Genomic DNA, 27202 nt, shown 5'->3' on the forward strand with positions numbered 1-27202 from the left:
TCTTAAGGATTGGATGAAAAGCAAAGTGGAGAGATACATACTTGTTTTAAGTGGGCACAGGATAGTTAGCATTTAACTTTTACAGTATATAGAGATGGTACAGACAACAAGAAAATGAGTTTTGGGGTTGTCCTGTGAAGGTGGGTGGTTATGCCTCTGAGAGGTCTGGAAAAGATGGTGACTGATATTCCAAGGGTATGTTATCTTAGATGCACAAAAACAATGGACAGGGCTCCCTTAAGGCAAAGATTGACCTTTTATTAAGGAATCTATAACTCACAATGTGACTTTGCCTCATGACCTGCCCAGTTAGGAAATGTATGATCAGATCATCCTATGTGGTTAGGTTACATGGTCCCTGAGCTTGTCAGGCTTGCTACAAAGCCCCTCTCCCATTCACACTTTAACTTGCTTTATTGCGCTGTCCAGGACCTTCATTCAGTAAATGTTTGTTGAATAGAAGTAGTGATTGGAGGCATCTTTATATCATTCCTATCTCAGAGGGAAAGCTTTCAGCATTTCATCATTAAGAATGATGTTTGCAATGGAATATTACTCAGCCATTAAAAAAAAAAAAAGAAGGAACTCTTGCTATTTGGGACAATATGGATGGACCTAGAGGATATTATACTAAGTGAAATAAGTCAGGCAGAGAAAGACAAATGCCATATGATTTCACTTACATAAAGAATTAAAAAAAAAAAACTAATAGAGAATTGATGGTCACCAGATGGGAGAAGGGTTAGGGAGATAGGTGAAAAGGGTGAAAGGGATTAAGAAGTACAATTTTCTAGTTATAAAAATAGTCACAGGGATATAAAGTACAGCATAGGGAATATAGTCAATAACACTGTAATAACTGTATCAGATGGGTACTGAACTTTTCAGGATGATTGCTTTGTAAGCTATATAAGTGTCTAATCACTGTGTTGTATGTCTGAAACTAATATATTGCATGCCAACTGTAATTAAATATTAAATTCAAAAACTTTTTTTAAAGATTGATGTTTACTATAGTTTTTGCTTTGAATATTCTTTTATCAGATTAAAGGGAGTTTCATTCTCCTCTTAGTTTTTATCCTGCATGGGTGATAGTGTGATTTTTCTGATTATGTTGTTACTAGAGGCCCGGTGCATGAATTCATGCATGGGTGGGGTCCAGCTGGCCCACCCCGATGGGGGCCCATTGGGCTGGGCCAGCAGGGAGGAGGGGCTGTGGGCAGTTGGCCGGCTGGTTCCGCCACCGATCAGAGTTTTGGGGGCCGATCAGAGAAGGGGCTGGACAGGGGGAGGGGCCGAGGGCAGTTGGCCGGCCAGCCCCTCCCCCGATCGGGGTGTTGGGGGCCAATCAGGGCTGGGATCAGGCTGGTTGGCTGCCGCAGTGCTCGTCATAGCCACTGGTCGATCTGGTCATTCCACCGTTCTGGTTGCTGGCTTTTATATAGAGAGATTGTTGTGAATTTTACATATAGGGTGTCCGCCAAAAATGTATACACACACTTGGAATAATTATAAAGGCAGTGTTTATTAAAATACATTTCATTTTCAAATTTGAGCTATCAGCTATTAAAGTGTGTATACACTTTTTTGGGACACCCTGTATTTCTGTAAATGAGACTGACTTAAAATTTTCCTTTCTTGCAGTGTCCTTGTCCTATTTTGCTATCAAGATTATGTTGGCGTTATAAAGTGAATTGAGTAATATTTTATGTTTGTGTGTTCTCTGAAAGAGTTTGGATAGGATTGATGTTATTTCTTTTTAAAATAACAATATAGTTTTCTTTGTGGGAATGTTTTCTTTCATAAATGTAGAACTTTTCAGATTTTAAATTTCTTGTATCAGTTTTGATAATTTTTTCTAGGAATTTGTCTAATTCACCTAAATTTTCAAATTTATTGGCATAAAGTTGTTCATAATATCCTCTTATTTCTGTAGAATTTGTAGTGATATTCACTTATTCCTGATACTAATAATTCGTTCTACCCTTTTTATTTTTAAATTAGGCTCATCAGAGATTTATCAGTATTAGTCTTTTCAAAGAACAGACTTCTGACTTTGTTGGTCCTCTCTTTCCTTCCTCCCTCCACCCTCCCTTCCTTTCTTCCTCCTTCATCTAACCACCTTATTCTTTACCTATCTACCTACCTTCACACATTTGGGGTGTTTTTTTTCTACAGTCATCTGCACATGATGTTTTGGTCAGTGATGGATTGTATATATATATATGACAGTGGTCTCATAAGGTTTTAATGGAACTGAAAATTCCTATTACCCAGTGAGATGGTAATGTGTAATGCACAATGAAGTTCACAAATACTGACCATTGAGTTACAGTTGCCTAAGTATTCAATACAGTAACATGCTGCACAGATCTGTATCCTAGGAGCTTATAGGGCAACAGAATTTGACACCGCAAAATATGTGTCTTTGGCCTAAGGGTTATTTTAGGCTAATTTTAAGAAACAGCAGACATGGGAGAAGCTCTGAAAAACCAAGTAGAAGTTGCCTTTTGTAAAGGTAACAAATTTGTAAGGGAAATCTCCATTAGTAAGAGCGCTTCCCTCTTGTACCTGGTAGAGAGGGATGACCTTATTTCTGGAAACTCTTATCAATTCAGAAGATTTATATCTGCAGAACAACCTTACCCTATTTACTGTGTTTTTTCTTGATAACCTCCCATAACTGACTTGCCCCACCCCAATATCTTCTTTCTTTCTTTCTCTTTCTTTCTCTTTCTTTCTTTCTTTCTTTCTTTCTTTCTTTCTTTCTTTCTTTCTTTCTTTCTTTCCTCATCTGAGGATATTTTTCCATTGATTTATAGAGAGAGTGGAAGAGAGAGGGAAAGACAGAAACATCAATGTGAGAGAAACACATCTATTGGTTGCCTCCTGCATGAGCCCCAACCAGGGCCCAGGCCTAGAAGGAGCCCTTGACCAGAATTGAACCCGGGACCCTTTGGTCCGAAGGACCCTGACACTCCTTTTAATTTCTTATCACAGGGATGTCTCAGCCACGAACCCAGTAAGAGGGAAAGTTATTTTTTCTCCTCTAGACTCTAGAGAGCAATAGACTGCACCACATTGCCTAGGTGTGGAGTAGGCTATACCACTTAGGTTTGTGTAATGCACTCTGTGATGTTTGCATGAGGATGCAGTCGCCTAACAACACATTTCTCAGGCGTATCCTTCTCATTAAGTGGCCACAACGGTACTGTTAACCTAAAAATAAAGGCCAAAGTGAGAGGCAACAAGCATTTCTTTTGATTTGGAAAGCACTGACTTAGGCGTTAGCCCAAATAGAATTCCCATTAGGAGACAAAGGCAAGGGGCATTTATTAGAAAGGGATGGGGAACAGTCACACCAAAAGGCGGAAGGCATTTCTGTAGGCGCAGATTAACTAGTGGCTCTAATTCTAAAAATGTTTTTTACTTTTCAGTCTGGAAGTCATCAGTCTGGTAGTCATATCAGATTTCTTGTTATCTTTGTAAACAGTTGTTGGAGATAAGTGCTGGTTATTTGCCCTATTTTAACATTCCAAAGGGTTGAGGCAGAAAACCTTCAGCTCCTCTGGGATGGCTGACGCCATTTTAAAGTGGCTCTGTTTATATTATACTAGGGCAGTGATGGTGAATCTATGACAGGCGTGTCAGAGGTGACACGCGAACTCATTTTTTTTGGTTGATCTTTCTTTGTTAAATGGCATTTAAATATATAAAATAAATATCAAAAAATATAAGTCTTTGTTTTACTGTGGTTGCAAATATCAAAAAATTTCTACAGCGGGGCCTTGACTTACGAGTGTCCCGACTAACGAGTTTTTCGAGATACGAGCCGTCTCTCGGCCAATTTTTTTGCTTTGAGTTGCGAGCTAAAATTCGGGTTACGAGCCAGCTTCAGATACCTCACCACTAGTTGACACAGCAAACGTCACAGTGAACGCCACAACATCAGCCCAGCATCACGTGTCTCACTCGTTCACTTTAATGATTTGACATACGAGTAATTTGAGTTACGAGCTCTGTCACGGAACGAATTAAACTCGTAAGTCAAGGCCCCACTGTATATGTGACACGGCACCAGAGTTAAGTTAGGGCTTTTCAAAATGCTGGCATGCGAGCTCAAAAGGTTCGCCATCACTGTACTAGGGGCCCAGTGCACGAATTCCTGCGCCTTGAAAGGCATTGTGGGCCACAAGGCTGTGCTGGGCACAGGGGCAGGTTTCAACCCGTCCTCCGTGGCCCCTCCTGCCGTGGCCCCTGGGTCCCCTGTCTGCCGGCAGGGCAGCCCTGCTCCCACTGCTGCCACTCCCACGTGCTGACCACGCTGGCCCCGCATGCACCCACTGACAGCGCAGAGCAATTGGGGCCGGCACCAGCAACGGGTGTGAGCGAGGCTGTCATCATCAATGGGTGCGAGCGGTGACTGGCGCCGGGCACTGGCAGTGGGTGTGAGCAGCGGCTCCAGCACCGGCAGTAGGTGTGAGTGCCCAGTGGGACCTTGGCGCACAGGAGCAAAGAATTTTCAGTAACCACCAGAGGCTTGCCCTGATGACAGCGACTGGCGCCCTGCCTTGGTCTGGCGCTCTCGCTCACCTGCTCCACCATCCCACTGTGGCTGATGCCCACCATGTTCCACGCTCTGCTGCCTGCTACCGACACCTGCCATATTCCACGTGCACCTCCTGGTGGTCAGCACACGTCATAGTGACCGGTTGTTCGATTGTTCCGCATATTAGGGTTTTATAGAGAGAGATTTTTACAATACTTTCTGTGGGTTTAATTTGTTCATTCTCATTTTTGAGATGGAGATTTAGATCTTTTTTTTTTTAGCTAGTCATTTTCTAATATGTACTTTAAAGGCTATACATTTCATTCTAAGGTAAAAGCTTTAGCACTATTCTACAAGTTTTAATATGTGTTTTTGTTCATTCCGTTCAAAATAATGAGGATGTCTTTGTTGCTTCCATAGGTTATTTAGAAGTAAATTGCTTAATTTCCAAATATAAAGGGATTTTTAGGTTTATTCCATTATTTCTGATATAATCCCCCCCCCCCCCCTTGGTCAGAGAACAACCGGAATAGTTGTAGTCCTTTGAAATTTGTTAGACTTGCTGTATAGTTCATTATATGATCAGTTTGGATAAGAGGTCATCATGCCCTTGAAAAACATGTATGCTGCAGTTACTGGATGCAGTGTCTCTTGTATGTGCAGTGTCATTCAATTTTGCATGTTCTCAGATTTTTTTATCTGCTTGTTCCTTACTACCATTAAAATCTTTGCTTCTCTGTTTAGTTCTGTCAATTTTTGCTATATGCTGTTGAAGTTAGGTTATAAGATATGTACAAATGTAAAATGTTTATATCTTTCTGGTGAATCATCATGATTTCCATTTTTAGTAATGCAGCGTTGTCTGACATTAGTGTTGGCTTAGACCTCAGAGCACTTGAACTCCACTCCTCCCTCACAAAGTTATGTGCCACTGCTGTTTAATTCTCTGTATTTTATTTTATTTACTTATTTATTTTTTATTGATTTCAGAGAGGAAGGAAGAGGGAGAGAGAGAAAAACATCAGTGATGAAGAGAGAATCATTGATCGACATGCCTCTTGCATGTCCCCTACTGGGGATCGAGCCCACAACCTGGTCATGTGCCCTGACCAGAATCCAACTGTGACCTTGGTTCATAGGTCAATGCTCAGCCATGGAGCTGCACCAGCTGGGCTAATTCTCTGTATTTTAATCCCACAAGAGGCTTATTCCTTCTTGGTTGGCATCCATTTAGGTTTATTCACTTACTTCCTATTGCTTCCCCCCCCCCCCCCTACATCTCTTAGCTTCTATCTTCCTTTTAAAAAGGGGTCTCTATTTGTCTGACAGTGTCTGTATTTCATCTTCATTTTTTAAGTTCTTTTCCCCCCTGGATTTGGAATTTCAAGCTGGCAATTATTTCCTTTCAGCCTATGAAGATGTTCTCCCTTCATCTTTTTTTGTTGTTGTTGAGAATCCAGCTTAGAGTTTTATTGCTATTTCTTTTTGAAGATAATCTCTTTTTCCCCACTGGCTATTTCTAAAATTTTCTCTTTGATTTTGGCTTTTAGCGGTTTTACTCTCATGTGCTGAGGTAAGGTTTTTTTTACATATTCTGATTGGAATTCATAGCATTTTTGAATCTGTGGCTTGATGTCTTTTGTTAGTTCTGGAAAATTCTTAGCCTTTATCTCTTCAGATATGCTTCTGCTCCATTCTCTCTTTTCTTCTTGGAATCAGATACCTCGTCTTTCAGACCTTTTCATTATGTCCCATATATCTGTCACATTTTTCTGTATTCCTGTTTTTTTCCCAGGCCTGGATATTTGCTTCTAATTAAAATGTCAACTAACTCTTTCTTCAGCTGTATCTCATTTGCTGTTAAGCACATCTATTGAATTCTTTATTTCAGTTATTCTGTTTTCCAAATTTAGAATTTTCATTTGAGCTTTTTTTAATAGTTTCCAATTCTCTGTCAGAATTCTCAATCATGTCTTAATTATTTGAAAATATATATTATTATCCAAGGTAATAATACACGTATAAAAATAGGCTCACAGGGGATCCAGATTTTGTCTTGTATTTTACTATAGTCATAATTGTTGCCTTCCCTGCCAGTTATTGTATAGAGAAATTGTGAAGGTAATTTGAGGCTCTGGAGGACAATAAGCTCATTCTAGAACTCTCTGGGCAGGCCACGGGGGCTATCACCTGTAGACAATCAGTGATTGCCATCCTTCCCAACGAGGTGCAGGCTGGTCTGTTTCTGGTAACTGAGGATGTAGCCACCAGGGCATGAGCTGAAAGCCCAGGTGTTCGCCTTCCTCGTGGGTTACCCAAACTCTGCATTTTCTCCTCCCAGCCTTGCATTCTGCTGAAAGCTCTGCTCAGCTTCTTGCTTCTCAGCATTAGTTTTTGGGATTGGTGACTTATTAGCTGCCTAAAAAAGAAAGAACACTACTTCTGTATCATCAAATATTCAGTCATTTTTCAGGTTTTCCTTATGTTTCATAAATGTTATTATAGTTGGTCTATTCATTTCATGATCCAAACAAGGTCAACGTGTATCGTAATTGGTGGTTATGTCTCTTCTAATCTATATGTCCCCGCCCCCCGCCCCCTTTTTTTAATTTGAAGGACGAGGTCAGTTGTGCTGTAGAATTTCCCATATTTTGGATTTTATTGATTCATTCCTGTGGCGCTTCCTATAAAGTACTGATTGGTTCTAGAGGCTTGAACAGGTTCGGGTTCAGGAGGCAATAATGCCAGGGTGTCTTTCACTTTGTGATGTTGAGATTGACCAGTGAGTTAGTGATCAGTTTGGATTTTGGCAGCCCTGTTTGTGTATTGGGAGTGTCCTCGTCTGCCATTCACCTAAGGCTTTTAGTAGCCAGTGGTGAGCGCTGTCCAGATCTATTATTTTATTCGGGGCTGCAAAATGATGCCAGTGAACCGCCACCACTCCTTGTGTGTTTATTGTCTCGATGGATTCTTTTTAATCTATATATACACCCTTCCTCCCACATGCACACAGAGTTTTCTAGTTTATTATTCTTTTTACAGTTTTAACCTGTTTCCCTCCAAAGGAATGATAGTAATTAATATTTATTTATCCTTTCTCTTCTCTCCATATTCATCTGTCTTCTAAATATTTTTTTAAATATATTTTATTGATTTTTTTACAGAGAGGAAGGGAGAGGGATAGAGAGTTAGAAACATCGATGAGAGAGAAACATCGACGAGCTGCCTCCTGCACACCTCCTACTGGGGATGTGCCTGCAACCAAGGTATATGCCCTTGACCGGAATCGAACCTGGGACCTTTCAGTCCGCAGGCCGATGCTCTATCCACCGAGTCAAACCGGTTTTGGCTGTCTTCTAAATATTTTTTATTGGTTTTCTCTATCTGCCTTTTTTTTTATTATTTTACACTTGTTCTATTTTTCTTTAAGAAAGACATCCTCTGAGGGAAGACCAGGAGGATGGGGGAGGGGCCAGAGATCAACCAAAGGACTTGTATGCATGTATATAAGCATAACCAATAGACACAGACAGTAGGAGGGTGAGGGCGGGAGCATGTGGGGAGAGGTCAATGGGCAAAAAAGGAGACATGTAATACTTTCAACAATAAAGAATTTAAATTAAAATAATAATAAAAATTAATGGAAAGAAAGACACCCTCTGAGAATGTGTCCATTCTATCACTTGATTTCCTGATATCCATTCGGCCCTTTTTTCTCCACTGTGATTTTTAACTTTTTTAAATTTCAGATTATTCCTTACAGTTCTTCCTTGCTTTAGTCACCTCTTTTTTCCTTACGCATTTCTGTTCCGGTATGTAGAATCCATATTATATTAAATTTGGTTGCAGCTATAACACTGTTTCCTAAAGTTTCCTTTTAGCCGATTTCGTAGATAATTTCCACAGGTAATTTCTTTCTCTCAATCCTCTGGATAATGATCTCCTTATTACATAGGGTTGTTTGTTTTCTCTTAAACACAGGCGAATTGTTTGTTTTCTCTTAAACACACCGGAATTTTACCTAGGTGCGATGTTTGACGTGGTGTGAGAGAATTGTTCTTCCTTTCTTTTCTGTGGGTGGTTTCTTCTGAGAGCTGCAGCTGGGGTGTAGGTTGTACAGTGCTCCCAGGTCAGTTCCCCTTTCCTGACTCCTCTCCGCTTAATATCTTGTGTACGTCTTCAAAAAAAATTTTTTTAAACAATTTCACTGACATGCCCCTGCCTCTTTTCCTGGCTCTCCAATACTCTGAGCTATGAAATAATGTGTACACTATCCCTGCTTTCTTAAACAGAGGCCTGACACTGAAGGATGAGTGGAATTTCCCAGTACTAGACAAGAGGTGCACATTCCTGGCAGAGTGACCAGCATATATTCAGGCCTAGAGGCAGAGAGCAGCATAGCCTGTTTGAAAATTGCTAACTATTTTCTGCAAATATTTTTGTATTTCTCTTATGTTCATAATGTTACTTGGTGTCTTAAAGGCCACGCACACTTACCCTCAAGCCTTTGCATTTCTTCAGGTTTTTCTCATGGCTTTAGCAATTCAGTATTTCCAACTGCTCCCTAGGCCAGTGGTTGGCAAACTCATTAGTCAACAGAGCCAAATATCAACAGTACAACGATTGAAATTTCTTTTGAGAGCCAAATTTTTTAAACTTAAACTATAGAGGTAGGTACATTGTTATTTACTTAATTAGGGTACTCCTAAGCTGGCCTTTGCTAAAAACGTCCTCAATCTGATTGAGGTATGTTCGCTGAGGTCAACCCCTTCCAACTCTCCCATCCACACTCGTCTTATATACTTGTTTCTTCTATCTCCTTTCGTTCATCCTCCCTATATGTTCACCCCCCACTTCTTCTAACGCCACTCCTTCAAAATAGACTCGCCCAGGCTGAAAACCGACTTCTGCGCATGGGCCACGAAGTTTCAATCGCACTGTACGTGCGTGCCCGCACGTGGTATTTTGTGGAAGAGCCACACTCAAGGGGCCAAAGAGCCACATGTGGCTCGCGAGCCGCGGTTTGCTGACCACTGCCCTAGGCAATCTACCCTATTGTAATGAATCCCCTTTTAACAAACTGCAATCTCAAAATGTTAAAAGGGGATTCATTATTTTTCCCACAAATCAAATCATTCTTCTTGTCCAACAGTAACCTTTCCAGCCTCTCAAGCTTGGAGTCTTTAACTGGTATCGTAAGTGGTTTTCCTCTATTCCGAGTTACTGAGTGCATTGCCTTTCCACTCAGCTTTCCCTGTGACTCGTCCCCTCTCCGTTTTTGTATTGCCTTTCTCTCATCTCGGCTGTAATCGGGCCAGGACTGTTCAGCAGGCTCCATTTCCTGCTTCTCACCTCTTCCCCCTTCGCTCTATTTCCCACATGGCTGCCAGGTTTATACATTTTCAAAAATGCTTCTTTCTTTCCATCACTCGTCTCTGCTGAACCTCTGATACCTAATCATCTATAGAGGACAACATCTAAATTGTCCAGTTTGACTTTCTGGGTTCATGCCTCTCACCTTCCAGGGTACAAACAATATGTAGCTAGACTGGACTCCTCACTCTGCCTTGGGTATATCCCCCCCACCTAGTTTTATGCTCTTAATATTTTAATAGGGACTCCTTTATCCCCCACTTTTGACCTAAAAGAACATCAAAGACCACTAGGTTTGATTCTGTGTTCCTAGTGTTACAGTTTCTGACAGGATGGCCCTGACTTTCAGTGCCTGGGGCTAGTGTGTTCCACCTCAGTAGAGTTTCTCTACTATTTATAATGTCTCTAAATCTTTCTCTTTCTCTGTGCCACTCTTTTTTTTAGTGCCATATATTGTCTTGTTTATTTAATGAATACTTAATTGTCATCATGTCTAGAGTATAAGCATCATGAAGTTGCTTAATACCTTGTGTATGTCTTTAAAAAAATTTTTTTTAAACACACCTTTATTTGACGTTAGGGAGAGGAAGGGAGAGAAGCATCGATTCAGTGTTCTACTTTATGCATTCAGTGGTTGATTCTTATATGCACCCTGACCAGGGATTGAACCCACCATCTTGATGCATCAGACAACTCTCCAAACCGAGCTCCCTCGCCAGGGCCTGTGTACGTCCTTAAATACTTCGGTGGAGTTTAATTTAAACTTTAAGGTATCAAAGAAATTATTTTAACATATCGCCCTCTTACCGAGTGCCTTAGGGAAGGACAAAAGTGATAAAGGAGCCCAACATTTGAGCTAATTTTCTAGATGTAAGTTACCTCTTTAAGCACTTAAATTTAATGTTTCCACTTAAATATTTATTACTGCCCTTCGGTAAGCACAGAACACTGATGACTATTTAACCTTGTTTTTTGATGACTTACTCATATTTGTGAGACTTACTCATTTTTTTTTAATCCTAGTCCTCAGAAACACATGGTAGACACATGTTGGAATTATTTCTTTATTTTTAATTTTTTAAAATATATTTTTATTGATTTCAGAGAGGATGAGAGAGGGAGAGAGATAGAAAGATCAATGATGAGAGCGAATCATTGATCAGTTACCTCCTACACTCCCCCCACTGGGAATCCAGCCCACATCTGCAGTCTGGGCATGTGCCCTGACTGGGAATCGAACTGGTGACCTCCTGGTTTGTTAGTTGATGTTCAACCACTGAGCCAAGCAAATTATTTCTGATTAAAAATGTCATTGTTATGATTTGTTACCATGTCATATATATAGAATGTATGTTTCTGGGAGGTTTTTTGTTTTGTTTGTTTTTTGCCAGTCTAATTATTTGCCTCTTATAAAAGTAAAATAAATCATCTGTAGCTTCATGATAGACTATTATCTAATTTTGAATGAAAAAAATGAGGTTATATATTTAAAAATGCATTAAGATGTATAATTATGATTTGTTAACTTTATATAAATAAAACTCAATAACAAAATATTCAGATCACCTCTCCTCAGCTTCCTCACCCTTAGTACAATCTTTGTTTTTATTCTCTCTCAGTGCCTTTTTGTCATACGGGTGGCAGAGAGGCTGGGCTAGATGAGAGACTTGATTTGGGAGAAACAGCCAAGTTGATGGTGTGAAAAGCCCAAGAGTTAGCCAGGGTTGTCTGAGCTGTGTGCTCTACTCTGAGCCAGCAGTCTGGGGACCTAAGTGATCAGCAAGGGAGGGCAAGTGCCCTGGCTCCGGCTATAAGGCAGACAGCCCAGATCAGCGACCTTAGGCAGGGTCTTTCTGCCTTTTGGCCCCCCCTGTACCCCTGAGCCAGGTGAGGAAGGGCATTCCGCGTTAGAGCCTACAATTGTGAGTTTCAGAAAGAGAACAGCTACAGAGATACTTCTGACCACTTAACCTTTTCTGGCAGGATTTCCTTCTCTTGTTTTAGCGCTAGTAACTGCAGTATTCAAAACAGAGTAGTCTCTAGAGTGCCTTCTGGTGGCAACTGCCAAGGGTTTCAGCCCTTCCCAACACAGCTGCTGGTTAGACGCTCCCTTAGGCTCCCTGGGGAGCTGAACACGTCAGTTCTCAGCCGCCTGTCGTGTCCTCTCGCCTTTGGATTTGGTCTACCCGAGTCACCTTAAATAAAAGGTCTGCTTCATAGTGTGACCGAGTGTCCTTTCCAAATACCTCAGTCCCTCAGAGGCTTGGAGCATTTGGCAGCAATCCTAACTGCTCTTGCTTTTCTCTAATTCCCAGGATCAGTTTTGTAGATTATTCTCAGAAATCATTCCATGTGAACTTAAAAACCCCAAAGTCAAAAGTGTTAGTATCAGTTCTGTGTACTGATTACTGATCAGGCAGGCCTGTGTCTTCTAGACAAGTGGCTTTAAACATTGGGGACCCCCACGAGCTTTTGTTTATGTGGCTTATATTTATTGATATTTACTGTATTAGAAATTAAAGCAAAATTTTAAAATATTTATCAGTTCATTTAAAAATAATAAACCATTTACTTAAATAAATTCACTTAAATATATAACAAGTTAATGTAAATTATTTTTTATGGAAAAAAATATATTTTCCAAAAAAGAAAAATTAGAAGAGTGAAAAGTTTACATATTTGTAAATCTTTTTAATAATCTCCTTTTTAGATAACTGTGGGTATTTTTCCTTGATAGTATACTCAAACTTAAATGGTGTTTTCTTAAAGATTGGTTGCAGTGTGGACTCTGAAACTACGTTAATGAACTTTTCATACCTAGTGCTCTTGGGAAAGAATGTGTGAAAAGACAACATTGTTTGAACCTTATGGTAGCCCTGTGACGTCATGAGGCATATATTGTTATTTCCATTTTACAGATGAAGTGATTGATCCAGGAGAGAGCCACTTAAAAATCTCTCTGTGACAGAACTACTTGTGGTTTAGAATTGCCTCTCATGTGCTAGATTTAATTTTGGGACTAGATTAATTATCCAAAGAATAATTGAAAAGTCTCCCTGTTCAGATGACTGTGTGATTTCTGTTTGTCCGATATATGCCTTTTTTAAAACACTGTGTTTTATTTTTATTCTAGACTTATTCTGGACTCTTCTGTGTAGTCATAAATCCTTACAAGAATCTTCCAATTTACTCTGAGAATATTATTGAAATGTACAGAGGGAAGAAACGTCATGAGATGCCTCCACACATCTATGCTATATCTGAGTCTGCTTACAGATGCATGCTTCAAGGTAACTGGAAATGTTACAGTACGAAATGCTTAGAGTTTTTTAAACATCATTAGGTATCTTATTAGATGCTACATTTATCAAAAAAATATTAACATTTTTAAAAGATTAGAAATTAAAGTAATAAATGTTTATTGTAAAAAATTATGAATTCTTAAAATTAGAATGGGCAAAATGGACATTTTTATAGGAAGCTGGTATGTACCTTGCTTCATAAATACTCCATGTTAATTTTTATGTTCAAAAGCTCCTAGGCTGTATATACATCTGATCCATACCACAAGCCAGTATAAGCAAAGCTCTGTTGCACTAGGTTTTAAAACCAACAGGAAGAGCCAGCAGGAAGAATAATAAACAGAAAAGGTGAATGTTTCATTGGGGAAAGAAAGATTATAAAATATTTCTTATTTAAATATGTGTAAAAGAGACAGCAAAAGTTAAAAAATGTGTTGAGTTGGTTGATTTTTGTTTTCTTTTGGATTTAGAATGAAATATAAATGTAAGGAGTCATTCATTTGAATCATGGCTTTAGACACAATGGTTTGTGGACGGACATGTTTTAAAAAACTAAAATGTAGTAGTTTTTTGTTTTTTTTTAATATATTTTATTGATTCTTTACAGAGAGGAAAGGAGAGAGATAGAGAGTTAGAAACATTGATGAGAGAGAAACATCAATCAGCTGCCTCCTGCACATCTCCTACTGGGGATGTGCTGGCAACCAAGGTACATGCCCTTGACCGGAATCGAACCTGGGACCTTTCAGTCCGCAGGCTGACGCTCTATCCACTGAGCCAAACCGGTTTCGGCTAAAATGTAGTAGTTTTTAATGCACTTAGCATTGCTCAAAAACACTACATTATACATGGGACTTGCTAGTGCTATGTGAAGTATAACTCCCCCTCTATCTACTATTATTTATTTTTAATAAATTCAATAAGATATATTAAAATCTATATGGTTCTTATAAAGTAGTTCCATTATCAGAAAATAGGACATGCTATATCCACCTATCATCAAAGCTTGTAGGTCATGGAAAGGCTGCCTTGGTGACTGGGTCTGAAGGGGAGGGTGAGGGAATTAATAAATTACAATACCCATTTTCTCTTTCAAGTTTTGTTTGGATACTTTTACGTACCAGGTCCTATGAGGCAAATAGGAAGTACTTCAAGATTGGAATAGTGTCATAGATTGGTAAGGACAGGTTCAATATCCAAAATCAGCTTAGGCTTAAAAAAAGATTATATTTAATAACCTTTCAGAGCCAAAGAATACTAAAAATGGCTACGGCAGTGATAAATTGCTACTAGATAATGGAGAAAGAAGAATTGTCAGCTTCTTTGTTTTTGGTTTTGTGTCTCTGTTAAGAATAATCTTTATTTACAGAAAAGCATGTAATGTATGAATGAGCAAACTTTGCCTTATATGGGAGAAGAAATTAGAGAAGGTACACTTCTTCCCTAATTGAAACCGTAGTTCCTCATTTAAACAAATATGTTCTGCCCTAGCCGGTTTGGCACAGTGGGTAGAGCTTCGGCCTGCGGACCAAAGGGACCCGGGTTTGATTCCGGTTAAGGGCTTGTACCTTGGTTGCAGGCTTCTCCTCAGCCCGGGCCCTGGTCAGGGCTCAGGCAGGAGGCAATCAATTGCTGTGTGTCTCTCACATTGATTTTTTTTCTTTCTGTCTTGCCCTCTCTCTTCCACTCTCCCTAAAAATCAGTGGAAAAATATCCTCGGGTGAGGATTAAAAAAACAAAAAGACAAATACATTCTTACAATTGAGATTGTAACTCTGGTCTTTGAACTAAAAGGGGAGTTTCCAGAATGCTGGGATGGGCTCACATATATCATTCTAATTTTTTAAAGGGAAGAAGCATCCTGGCCGGTGTGCTCAGTGGTTAGACCATCAGCCTACACACCAGAGTGTCCCAGGTTCAATTCCTAGTCAAGGGCCATGTACCTGGGTTGCAGGTTTGATCCCCAGCCCCAATCAGGGTCAGGGCACGTGTGGAAGGCAACCAATCAATGTGTATCTCTCACATCATTGTTTCTCTCTCTTTCTTGCTCCCATCCCCCCTCCCTTCCACTCTCTCTAAAAATCAATGGCAGATTAGCAAAAAAAGGAGGTAGGGGGAGAGACACTTCAAACTGCTGAGCTTAATACACCTTCCAGGAAAGATTCTGGACTCTATTGTTAACAGTCAAAAAACAACATGAAAATACCATGTTGCTTTAGCTTAGTAGGAAGGGAAATACAGTAGACAGTGTAAACAGAGAGACTCTACATGCATTCCGTAGTCTACCGTGATATCCTTGTGGCTGTAGACTGAAAAGTTGCACTTGAACTGCTCTTAATGATTGCGGTTGGCCAGGTTTATCAGGGTGTGCACAGTGGGTTTGTGCCCTTCCCAACATCTTTATCAGTATACTTGACGATGGGGGATGCATGCCCATAAAATTCGTAGATGACACAAAACTGGGAGGGAGGGAAAATAAATATATCTGATGAAAATAAACAGAATTCTTAAAATATCTTGACAGGTTGAATGGGGAATTAGATCTAACAAAATCGTTAATGGGTAAATGTTAATGTCCCAGCGCAGAAGGAGCAAGGTGTGGCTCTCTGACTGCAGGAGGCCTGAGCTAGATGCCACGAGGACCCTGAGAGTAGGGGACTTGACTATCCTCATCTGTCAATAAAGCTATTGTCTTTAAAACAAAGAAAAAGATGTGGCTTATCAGCACATCATAGTATTAATACCATCATTAATGCTCAATGAACATTTATTGAATATTACTGTGTGCCAGGCACTGAGCTCATTGCTTTTATGTGTATTAGTTAATCCACACAACAACCCTAAAAAGTAAGTATGATCACTTATCCCTATTTTATGTGGCACCGAGGTTAAAAATGTAACCAAGAAAATGTAACTAGTAAGAGGTATGAGCTAGGATTCAAAACCAAGGCAATGTGACACATTCTTATCCACAAAAATAAACTTCAATGTAAAAGTTAAAAGGAATTACAGTAATTTATAGCTTTTATTGCATAATAATTTACAAATTGATACAGGAGATTGAAAAAAATGCTAAACAGTTCTGTTGTATTCCATTGTGTAAGCAGGGGGCTACCTGCTAATGTACTACATACACAGCACAATTGGGTTGGGACATCTGATAGGAGTTCATTGCATATGCGGTGGCTGACCAAGCTCAGGCTACCTTCCAATGCTGATCAATCCAGGTTTTCAATTACAAATGTGAGCAAGTAACTAAATGTAACTGGGCCTCTGAAGGATCTGCTGCTAGAGAAGAGGGGACCATGCAGAGGATTCAGAGCATGTGGTCCCTCTCAACGGTTCGTTTAATGCAAAATAGAAGAAAACTTAATTTTTTTCTTAAGTTTCAATAAAATGCTCAATAAGTATTTATTGAATGAATGAATGAAAGTAATGTTGTTAGACATAAACTTTATTACAAAAATTACAAATTTAGTTTTTGTTAAATTTATACCTAGACATGATATATGCTCTAATAATAACTAGGCATTTCATGTTTTTAGTATGAAGTGGAACTTAAAATTTTTAAGTTTCTAATTGTTCATTGTTAATGTATAGTAATATTCTTTTTTAAATATACATTATATTGACCTTGTATTTTGCAACCTTGTAAAACTCACTAATTCGGGAAGGTTTTTGTAGATTGTTTGGGATTTCCTGTATACACAGTCATGGCCTCTGTAAATAGAGACGTTGTTATTTCCTCCTTTTCAATCCTATGCTTCTAATTATTTTTCTTGCCTTGTGATGCTGAAAAGCTATTGTGAGAACAGACATCCTTGCCTGCTCCTCATCTTAGGGGGACAGCATTGAGTTTTTCACCTTTGAAGATGATATCAACAAAAGGCTTCTTTGTAGGTGCCCTTTATCAGGTTGATGAAATTCCCTGTGTTCCTAGTTTGCTGAAGTTTTTTTGTTAGTTTGTTTAAATCATGAATGGATATTGAGTTTTATCAAATGCTTTTTCAACATCTATTCAGATGATTACATGGCTTTCCTTTTAGTCTGTTGATACAGTGAATTAGATTGTTTGCCTTTTGGATGTTGAGCTAACCTTGCATTTCCAGGATAAACACCATTTGCTCCTGTACATTATCCTTTTTATATATTGTTGGATTTGATCTGCCAACATTCTGTTAAGAATTTTTATCCCCTTGTTTATGAGAAATATTTGTATGTCACTTTCTTTTATTATAATGTCTCTTTCTGATTTTAGTATCAGGGTAAGGCTTGTCTTTTAGAATGGGCTGGGAAATGTTTTTCCTCTTCGGTTTTCTGAAGAGTTCATATAGAATTGGAATTATTTCCTTAAATGTTTTGTAGAATTCACCAGTGAAGCTGTGTTTCTGTATGGGAAGGTTTTTTTTGGTTTGTTTTATAATCATCACCCGAGGATATTTTTTTCTATTGATTTCAGAGAGTGTGGAAGGTTTGACTCCTGCAACCCAGGTATGTGCCCTTGACCAGAAATCGAACCTGTGACCTTCTGGTGCACAGGATGATGCTCCAACCCACTGAGCCACGCTGGCCGGGCTGTGAGGTTTTTAATTCACATTGAATTTATTTTTTTATTGTGATATAATTGACATATAATATCATACTAGTTTTACCAATTCAATTTCTTTCTTTTTAAAATTGATTTTAGAGGGAGAATTGGCTGCCTCCTACATACCCCCTACCAGGGATTGAGGCCGAAACCCGGGCATGTGCCCTGACTGGGAATCAACTGGTGACCTTTTGGTGCACCAATGACATCAACCCACTGAGCCACAGCAGTTAGAGCTCAATTTCTTTAATAGATATAGGACTGTTCAGGTTATCATTTCTTCTTGAGTGAGCTTTAATAGTTTATGTCTTTCAAGAAACTGTCCCTTTAATCTTAGTTATCAAAAGTTTTTACATAAAGTAATTCCTAATATTTCCTTATTATCCTTTTAGTATCTGAGATCTGTAGAGGTGTCGCCTCTACCTTCTTTTAAGGTAGGAGCTGAAGGCATTGATTTAAAACTATTTTCACTGTTGAAAATATGATTTAATTTGTATGGATTTATTGAGTATCTCCATAAATGGTATGTGATTTTGGGGAGGTACTATGGAAAATATGAGTTATCAGATGAGTCCCTAGTCTTCAGAAGGCTATTTGCATTTTTTAAAATTAAAATTGTTTCCTTTAAATATCAATATATAGTCTAGCCCAGGGGTGGGCAAACTTTTTGACTCGAGGGCCACAATGGGTTCTTAAACTGGACCGGAGGGCCAGAACAAAAGCATGGATGGAGTGTTTGTGTGAACTAATATAAATTCAAAGTAAACATCATTACATAAAAGGGTACGGTCTTTTTTTTTTTTTAGTTTTATTCATTTCAAACGGACCGGATCCGGCCCGCAGGCCGTAGTTTGCCCACGGCTGGTCTAGCCAGTTTGGATCAGTATTTGAGTGTCAACCTATGAACCAGGAAGTCATGGTTCAATTCCTGGTCAGGGCAGATGCCTGGGTTGAGGGCTGGATCCGCAGTGTGGGGAGTGTAGGAGGCAGCCGATCAATGATTCTCTCTCATCATTGATGTTTCTCCCCCCCCCCCTTCCTTTCTGAAATCAATAAAAAATATTTTTTTAAAAAATACCAATATAAGGCTGTGTCTGGTCACTTTTGTAGGTTTTTCAAGATCAGTGTATAAATTGCCATAGTGCTGCTGAAGTTGGTCCTTGAAGGATGTAAAGAACTGAGTGAAGCAGAAGGGAGGAGTAGGGATGGGACAGTCCTAGTTGGAGAGAATCTTGGAGGTTATGAAGCCCCTCCCCTTACTGTACTGCTAGTGACACTGAAGCCTAAAGTCAGACAGATGAGTAAGAGAATAAACAAGTCTCGCTTAGAAGACAGTTGTTTTGTTTTGTTTTTGGCCGGGGGGTAGGAGCATGGGAAATGAAGCATTGCGCAGATTTGAGGGATAGATTTGGGTTGTCTAAGTCTCAGGTTTCAGGCAATGATAATAGCATGTACAGATGCGGGAAGAAAACCATTCTCAATGGATTAAGGATGGAATGCAATTTAATTCTGGTTAATTTTTGTGTTTCAGTTACATCTATAAACCAGTTTACAAAAGCCATTAAAAAACACTTGGTGTAGTGGAGTTCTATAGAAATTGCTCAGAACAGAAGAATCTCAGGGTCTGACAGTTCATATTTATAGTGAACTAGAGGCCTGGTTCGCGAATTCGTGCATGGGTGGGTGGGGTCTAGCCGACCGCCCTGATGGGGGTGGGGTTGGCCAGAGCGAGGGGCCTCGGGCAGTTGGCCAGCCGGCTCATCCCCTGGTTGAACTCCTGGTCAAGGAAACAGGTTGCATATTAGCCTTTTATTATATAAGATAAGCAAAAACTTGTTAAAACCTAGTTTTATAGGTAAAGAAATTGAAACCAGCAGGGAATCAGTGTGTCATCTATAGCTACATTAGTCTGTTTGCAGCAGAGCTAGAGTGAGAACAAAAGATTCCAGATCCCACTATTTTGCCAGTGCCCAGCCTGGTACCCAGCACTGAATTTCTCTCAGCAGGCCTTACCGTTAATTCTGTGGATGAAGAAATAAGACAGTTTCTGACCTCAGGCAGCACATTCTACTGGGCAGGAGTTGGCACTATTGTTTGTCTAACTTGAAAATATGGCTCAAAGAAGGAAACAGGGAGGAGTCTGAGGGACTGTCTGGGTGGTTCCCAGAGGAGATACAGCGGAGCCGCGCAGGAGAGGATACGTGGAGACGGCCAGGTATTTGGATCTGGGCGGAGCATGTTGAGGAAAGGATATGGCATGACCTCTGGGAAAATGAGCCGACAGAGGAGGTGCACATCAACTGTGTACTATGAACGCTGTCTACGGCAACCAGAAGGAAGGGAAACCTGGTAGAAGCTACAGGCATACCTTGTTTTATCGCACTTTGCTGTGCTTCACAGATGTAGGGTTTTTACAAATTGAAGGTAAGACCCTCCACCAACAGAAAAGATTACAACTTGCTTAATTACAATACTCGCTTTATTGTGGTGGTCTGGAATCTCTGAGGAGGTATGTCTGTTAGGAGGTAAGCTTTCTGGGCCGGGCAGTAATATAATTCAGTTTATACATAGACTATATGAATGGATTTGCTTATTTTACCAATAGAGGAAAAGGTATGGCATAGTGAATGAACTATTTATTTCTCCTTCGTCACACGAATTTATGCCTGAACTGCTGTGAGATCCTCATTGGGCACCTGATGAGGGAAGCAAGCCCGGCATAAGGTAGTGACAAAGAAGCTGCCTAGGCAGGCCTATGACGTTGCGAAGCAGTGGTGAGCTTGGTCAGTAGTGCGGAGAACACAGGCGCTGGAGGCAGACCTGGCTGGTCCTCACCCCAGCACCTTGCCCTCCAGTAGTGTGTGACTTGGGAGGATTACCTGGCCTTCCCGGGGAACATTTCTCATCTGTAAAATAGAGACAGTGATGCTAGTTCATAAGTGATCGGAAGTCATACTTCCTACATCGGTGGTTTTGTCCATGGGCCAGATGTGGATTTGAATTTCATCTTTTCACTTGAAAATTGAGTTGAATACTTAAATCATTGATCACTTTAAAATCATGTTGGACTTTTTTCATTGCTCTTGCTTTTCTTATTTTTGGTATATATAACATTTGACTTGAGACAGTGGCTAAAAATCACATAGAGATATATCCTCCTTGAACCTTCTTTTCTATTCAGTGTTTGATGCTAGTTCTTTTCTCCTTTAAGGTCACATGGTCACATTAATAATGGTTGTGGGTATTCTTGAAGCCATTCTGAAAGGCATTGGTTTTCCAAACTTGGCCTTGCCTCAGAATCACTTAGGGAATTTACTTCACGTGGGATTTTTCAATCCCTACACCACTTGAAAATAATTTAGCAAAGGTGGCGCTCCAAGAAGTACATTGTTATAAAACTTCCCAGCTGAATTTGATAAGCGGAAGTGGCTGAGAATCAAGGTTGATAGGCATATAAAATTTGCTAAGCCTGGGCTTTTATTCCCAGAGAATCTGTTGAAAGAGTAAGTGAACTTGACTGGATTTGGGACTAACAGGTTGGGGAAGCGTTAACTTGACCTGAGAGGTGTACAGTTACTATTTTAGAAGCTGTTACTGTAACTTTATTATATCAGATACTTTAAAAATCAGGCAAATGGTCACTTTCTCTTTTTCTATTTGTTTTGTCTTATAGATCGTGAGGACCAGTCAATTCTTTGCACGTAAGTAAATGTTGAATGTTCAGATTCATTTTTGATTCTGTTGGAAAGTAAAGCAATTAATTTTTTTGTATGGAGGGCAGGGTATAGTAGAACGGTAATTTTTGAGTTTGTTGTAAACCTTGTAGTTATTTTTAAAACTAAGATTATATAAGTTGCTTAAATTTGGTATTACTGCAAACTGGGTTTTTCACACATTTCATAATGTTAATCTGTGAAACTTCCATCTTTAGTTGTATTTCCAAATGTTGATCTACTAAACGTTTCAGTAATGTAGCCATGCTCCCCGATAAGCGTTATCGATTATTATGTGCCTGGTGTTCTGTGCTAAGTACGAGAGAGTCAAGGTTGAATAAAACAGTATCCACAGAAGGAAGTGAGTAGTTTTGCACATTCGAGAGGCCACTTTGGCTGTCGTGTGGAAATGGGTTGGAGGAAGAGTTAAAAGAGCAAGAGCAGTGTGGAGGCTGGCTGTTCCGTTATCCAGGCAAGAGATATTAGAGGGGTGGCCACGAGCCTGGAGGAAATGGACGAGTTTCAGTGGCGTTCAGTTCAGGAGACAGACTCGCCAGGACGTGGTGATTTATCCGCTTAAGAAAGAGGAGCTGAGAGCAGAGGTGGGGTTACGATGATTTCTGGCTGTTTCCTGACCTGGGAAGATGAGAGAAAGAACAGATTTGGAGAGGAAGATAATGGGTTTGGTTGCGGACACGTTGGCTTTGAGGTGTGTACGGCTCATCTAAGTGGAGCTGCCCACTGGGCCATTGGATATGTGGGTGCAGCTCAGGGCAGAGAGAGCGAGCTGATGAGCCAGCAGCCTGGATGGTAATGGACGCCGTGCCCGTGAGGGAGATGCCCCAGCAGAATGTTGAGAGAGCACAACGGGGATGCAATCCTGGGGAAAAGCGACAGGTGAGGGTCAGGCAGAGGACGCGGAGCTGCAGAGACGGCGAAAACCGGCAGATGTTGCTGAGATGCTTCCAGACCACGCAGTCAGTCGAGTCAGAACCTTTTTCCTGGTGGAGGGTCTTGCCTTTAGTTTATAAAAAGAACTCAACTCCAGTGAAGTGCAATAAACAAGGTCTGTGTGTAGTGAGCAGCTAGAGAGAGAACATTTGTTGTTACTGTTGGTGTTGTTAATGGGGGAGAGATGAAATGCTGATGAGAGGGAGGTGGGGGCAGGAAGGAGGGAATTGAGGGGGTGAGCAGGATGGTGAGACCAGAGCGGGGCTGGGTGTCCGGGCTGGGTGGGGACCGGGACCCCTCTACACGCCCCGGAGGCAGACAGGTGCTGAGGTAGGTAAGTAGGGATGGGGAGGCTGGGAATTGAAAAAGTTGTCAAATAGTTTTTCTCTTCCACGAAGTGAAGAGCATTTGTTATCTGGTAGGCAGGGTGGGTTTGAAGGGAGAAGAGAGGTAGAAATAGCTGACACCAGTCTGCTCTGTTGTGTAAACTTCTTTCCAGCATTGCTTAGCCTCTGGGTTATACAAATTAGCTCTTCCTAACCAACAAACCATGCAGGAATTCAGTGCCTTAAAACCGTTTTCCCAGGAATTGGGTTGGGCTCAGCTGGGTGGGTCTGCTGATCCCGCCCGGCTGAGCGGTCCCAGGTGGGGCTCACTCCTGCGCCTGCAGTCACCTGCTGGGAGCCGTGCTTTCTCCTCCACCTGTCCCCTCGGTGTGCAGCTGGCTAGCCCTGGTTTAACCTGGTGGCAGGGTTCCAGGAGCAGCGTGAGAGCCAGTGTGAAACGAAGTCCAGGTTTCTGCTTGTGTCACATGTACCACTGTCCCATTCCCAGGCAAGACACAGGGCCACGGCCAGGGTCCATGTGGAGACACGGCCAAAGAGAGTGGACACAGCGAGGTGGGACAGTTGGGGCCGTTGCTTAGCCACTATGAGTGTGTGGAATGGAACCAGATCCAGTCCACCCAAGTCCAGTCCCAGTTTTTGCAAGTGGGTGCAAATGGGCGACAGTGGAGCCTAGGAGTTGGGGAGATTGGCAAGAGAAACTGTCTCAGTGGACCATGGGAAGTGGGCAAAGAGGAGGGGGTTGAGAGGGAGGAAGTAGCTGCATCAAAGAACTAGAGGTCTTGATGAAATGGAACAGATAATCTTGGGGATACTGGAGTGCCAGGCAGAAAGAGTAGGCAGCGTGGCTGCACGAGGTGAGATGGGAGCACCTCGGGTGTGGCAGCAGGAGTGGGTAACTGAAGAGAGGAGGAGGAGGTCATCGGAGTTGAGGGTATCACGTTGCCAGGTCCGGGATGTCATTCACATGAGGAGTGGGACTTGGCAACGTACCCAGCCCCTGCCCCAGGCCTTCACCACACTGTGGTCTGAGTCCATGGGTTATGCATGTGTGCAGATGTCTTTTCAAAATTATCTGTTGCAGAATGATTCTGACACTGACTTCCCACCTGGTGCCCGCACTATAGACACCAGCCACAAGCTCAGGGGCTCCCAAGCCCTGGGGACTTCTGACAAAGTAACACAAATTTGGGTGTTGCCACTACCCTTCAGAGGGTCCCAAAGACACAGCCTCCATGTCTCTGGACACTTCCTGCCCAGCACACCCTTGTCTGTCACCAACCAGGAAGCTCCCCTAAATGTCCAAGTCCAGGGTTTTTATTGGGATTCATATGTTTGCATTTTGGTATTATGTGGTTCAGCAGCCCAAATCTCTAACCACCCTTTTGGTCTTTCAGCTTGGCCAGTTCCCATCCTGGAATGGTCTAGGTGCCCACTATGAGTCACCTCGTTAGCATAAACGGTCAGGGCCCACGTGAATAGCACAGACATTCCAAGGACTTAGAGGCTCCCTCCCAGGAACCGGGGACAAAGACCAGCCAAATTCTTTGTTATGCAGCATGAGTTAATAAAACCGCAGCCAGCTTCTAGTCCCCGGAACTCTCCCGGAACCGAGCATAGGGAGCTGCATGTTTCTGCGGGTGAGCTAGGGAGGGACAGAGCTGTGTTGCCCATCTGCAGGGCTGCAGTCGGTAACCCTGCAGACAGAGCAGGGAGTCAGGTGCAGGGCACCCACTCCCTTTGATTGGGGGGTTGGCAGCTTGGATGACCTTTGCTGATGACTTTGGAATGTCTGGCAGCAGGAAACACTTGGGGAGAGAATGACTGCTGTTTGACCTAACGAGAGGTCAGTGAATACTAATTTACTTTCAGCACCAGAGTGACCATTACAGGCACTAGCACTTGTAATTAGATGGTTATTTCCATTTTAGACTGAGGGCTGTCATCAATTAATAGGCTTGGGTATGAGGTAAGTCTCCCTAGCAGCTGGCTACCTCTTGGGCACAGAGTAGCAATCAAGTGCCATGTCTGTCTGTTTTGTTTTTCTTTCCCTCCCTCTCTTTCCTTATTTTTTCTTTCAACTTTTCTGAACATCTTATTTATACTTTTACATAAAGCTGCAGTCAAGACCCATATATAGACCACCTACATTCTACCATTAATATTGTTCTGTACTTGCTTTATTATATATATTAACCTGTTCATTCTTTTATCCATCCATTAATCTATTTTTATTTTTGTTGGGAGGAAAACTAACTTTTCCAACTTGGATCCAGAGTTTGGAGGGTCTGAAAATTAATTGATAACAGGCAAAGTTTCTTTACACAGGCATGTGATTAGTAAGTTGCTGAATAGCCAGAAATCAAAAGGCTTACAGACTATACTAAACTTCAGCAAAAAGGGGAGAGTAGAAAAATTAGGGCTTTCTGGGGAAAGTATGGAAGGGCCTGTTCGGCTTTGTGATGTTAATAGACAGCTGAATTAACACTCCTTGGTGCTAAGGGTCAGTCTTTTCCCATCAGGCAACTGCCTGGGGTGGGGTCAGTGGCAGCTGTATTTTCAGGAGGCTCTGCTTAAGGTTAGAGAATGTTTCTTTCTGTGGCTGCTGATTGTTCAGATGTTTTCAGTTTAAGTTTTTATACCACTTTGATGAACTACTAATCCCTTAATTTGATGCATGTCAGTACATTTCCCCTTGAATAACGTCAACATATCTAACAGTCACTAAAGTCCAGAATTTGCATCTTTAACTTTTGAGACAATTTACGTGTAATAAAATGCATACATCTTAAGTATACATGTGCTGAGTTATTTAAGTAACCAAAATCCCTATCAAAATAGAAAACATTACTATCACCATCACCCCAGAATTCCCCCTGTGTACCTGCAGCAAATCCCGCCCCTCACTTCTTTTAGCATCACCACATTTTCTTAATTCTTAGATACCTCTAGTTATGAATGTTAATAAACAGCTTTTCGTATTTCTATCTATTATAAGCTACATTGTGACTTGAGAAACAGGAAAATGGGAAACAAAGTATCCTAGGTTTAAGAAAATATTATATGTTCCTTGGTGCCTTTGAGAACCTACCAAATGAATTCCACGAGTGTATAACAAGGGTCTTCTTAAATTTAGTGCACAGCCAACCTAATGAACTTTCTGTATAAGAATAATTGTTCAGTCACGTTAATTTAATAGTTATTTTATACTAAGTATCTATGTCTGCATTGTATCATAAAGAAAAAATACAATTGGAAGCAGCATTTCCTTCTGTTTAAGTTTTGTTTTTTTAGTCATTTACTCTGTAGTTTACTTTTTCTCCCCAAAATGATGAGCATGTAATTTACCCTCTGGCCTCATCTGCCTACAGCCCCCAACCAGCCTTTATTCCTGCAGACTCGGAGGCAGAGGGAGCTCCCAGTTAAAGGCCCCGGACCCTGCTCAGTCTTAGCCTGGTATCCTGACAGTCTTTGGTGAGGACACTCAGGATTTCCTTTATTCTCAGAGAGCAAAGTCTTTCCCACATGCCCTCCATCTAATTGGACGTGAAATCCTGTTGAGAGGATAAGCCTCGGGCTGACTTTCCTTCTTGTTAGAATTAAAATTCATACTTGGTGAGGAATTGACTTTGTCGTCTAAGCCTTCCTTTTAAAGAATTCGGTTTACATTTATGAATAACTCTGGTTAACCCAAGTTTTCTTTTTTCCTATAAAATATATTTAAATATAATGCAACCATTGTAAAACAATGGTTACTTCAGCATTCTAGCAGGATGTGACAATAGATTTCTTTTGTTAAGGAATTTTATCTATCATATACAAGTATTACACTAAATGGTGATGACCACCCCAACCTGGATTTAGAACAGTTGATTCTTGCTATGAGAAACATGCCTTAAAAAATGTTAAGATAATCGATTCAATAGAATTGATTAAATAGCTAAGGCAACCTAGAAATAGGCCCTATAATGTAGGCCAACTGATCTTTGACAAAGGATCCAAGGCCACGGAGCAAAGGTAGTCAGTCACTTTAACAAATGGTGCTGGAACAACAGCAAAAAAATGAATCTAGACCCAGATCTTACTCCCGTCACAAAAATAAGCTCAAAATGGATCATGGACCTAAATATAAAAGACAGAACTATAAAACTCCTAGAAGGGAACATAGGACAAAACCTAGATGCCTTTTTACATTCAACACTAAAGACACGATCCGTGAAAGAAATAATTGATAAGCTGGACTTCATTAAAATTAAAAACTGCTCTGCAAAAGACATTGGCAAGACAATGAGATAAGCCACAGATTGGGAGAAAATATGTGCAAAAGATAACATCTTATAAAAGACAGTTATCCAAAATGTACGAAGAACGCTTAAAATTCA

The 27202-nt window shown here is 40.8% G+C and overlaps 1 protein-coding gene across 1 annotated transcript in view; it reads left to right on the forward strand.

The window, feature by feature from the left end:
• MYH10 (myosin heavy chain 10) overlaps positions 1 to 27202 on the forward strand; it is a 144213-nt gene that overhangs the window by 16526 nt on the left and 100485 nt on the right. The window contains exons 3-4 of the mRNA XM_081109002.1: positions 13056 to 13212; positions 21486 to 21513. Of these exons, the coding sequence (XP_080965128.1) occupies positions 13056 to 13212; positions 21486 to 21513 (185 nt within the window). The remainder of the gene's footprint in view (positions 1 to 13055; positions 13213 to 21485; positions 21514 to 27202) is intronic.

This window comes from Myotis nattereri (assembly GCF_964212035.1).
Source record: "Myotis nattereri genome assembly, chromosome: 16".
Taxonomy (NCBI): Eukaryota; Metazoa; Chordata; class Mammalia; order Chiroptera; family Vespertilionidae; genus Myotis; species Myotis nattereri.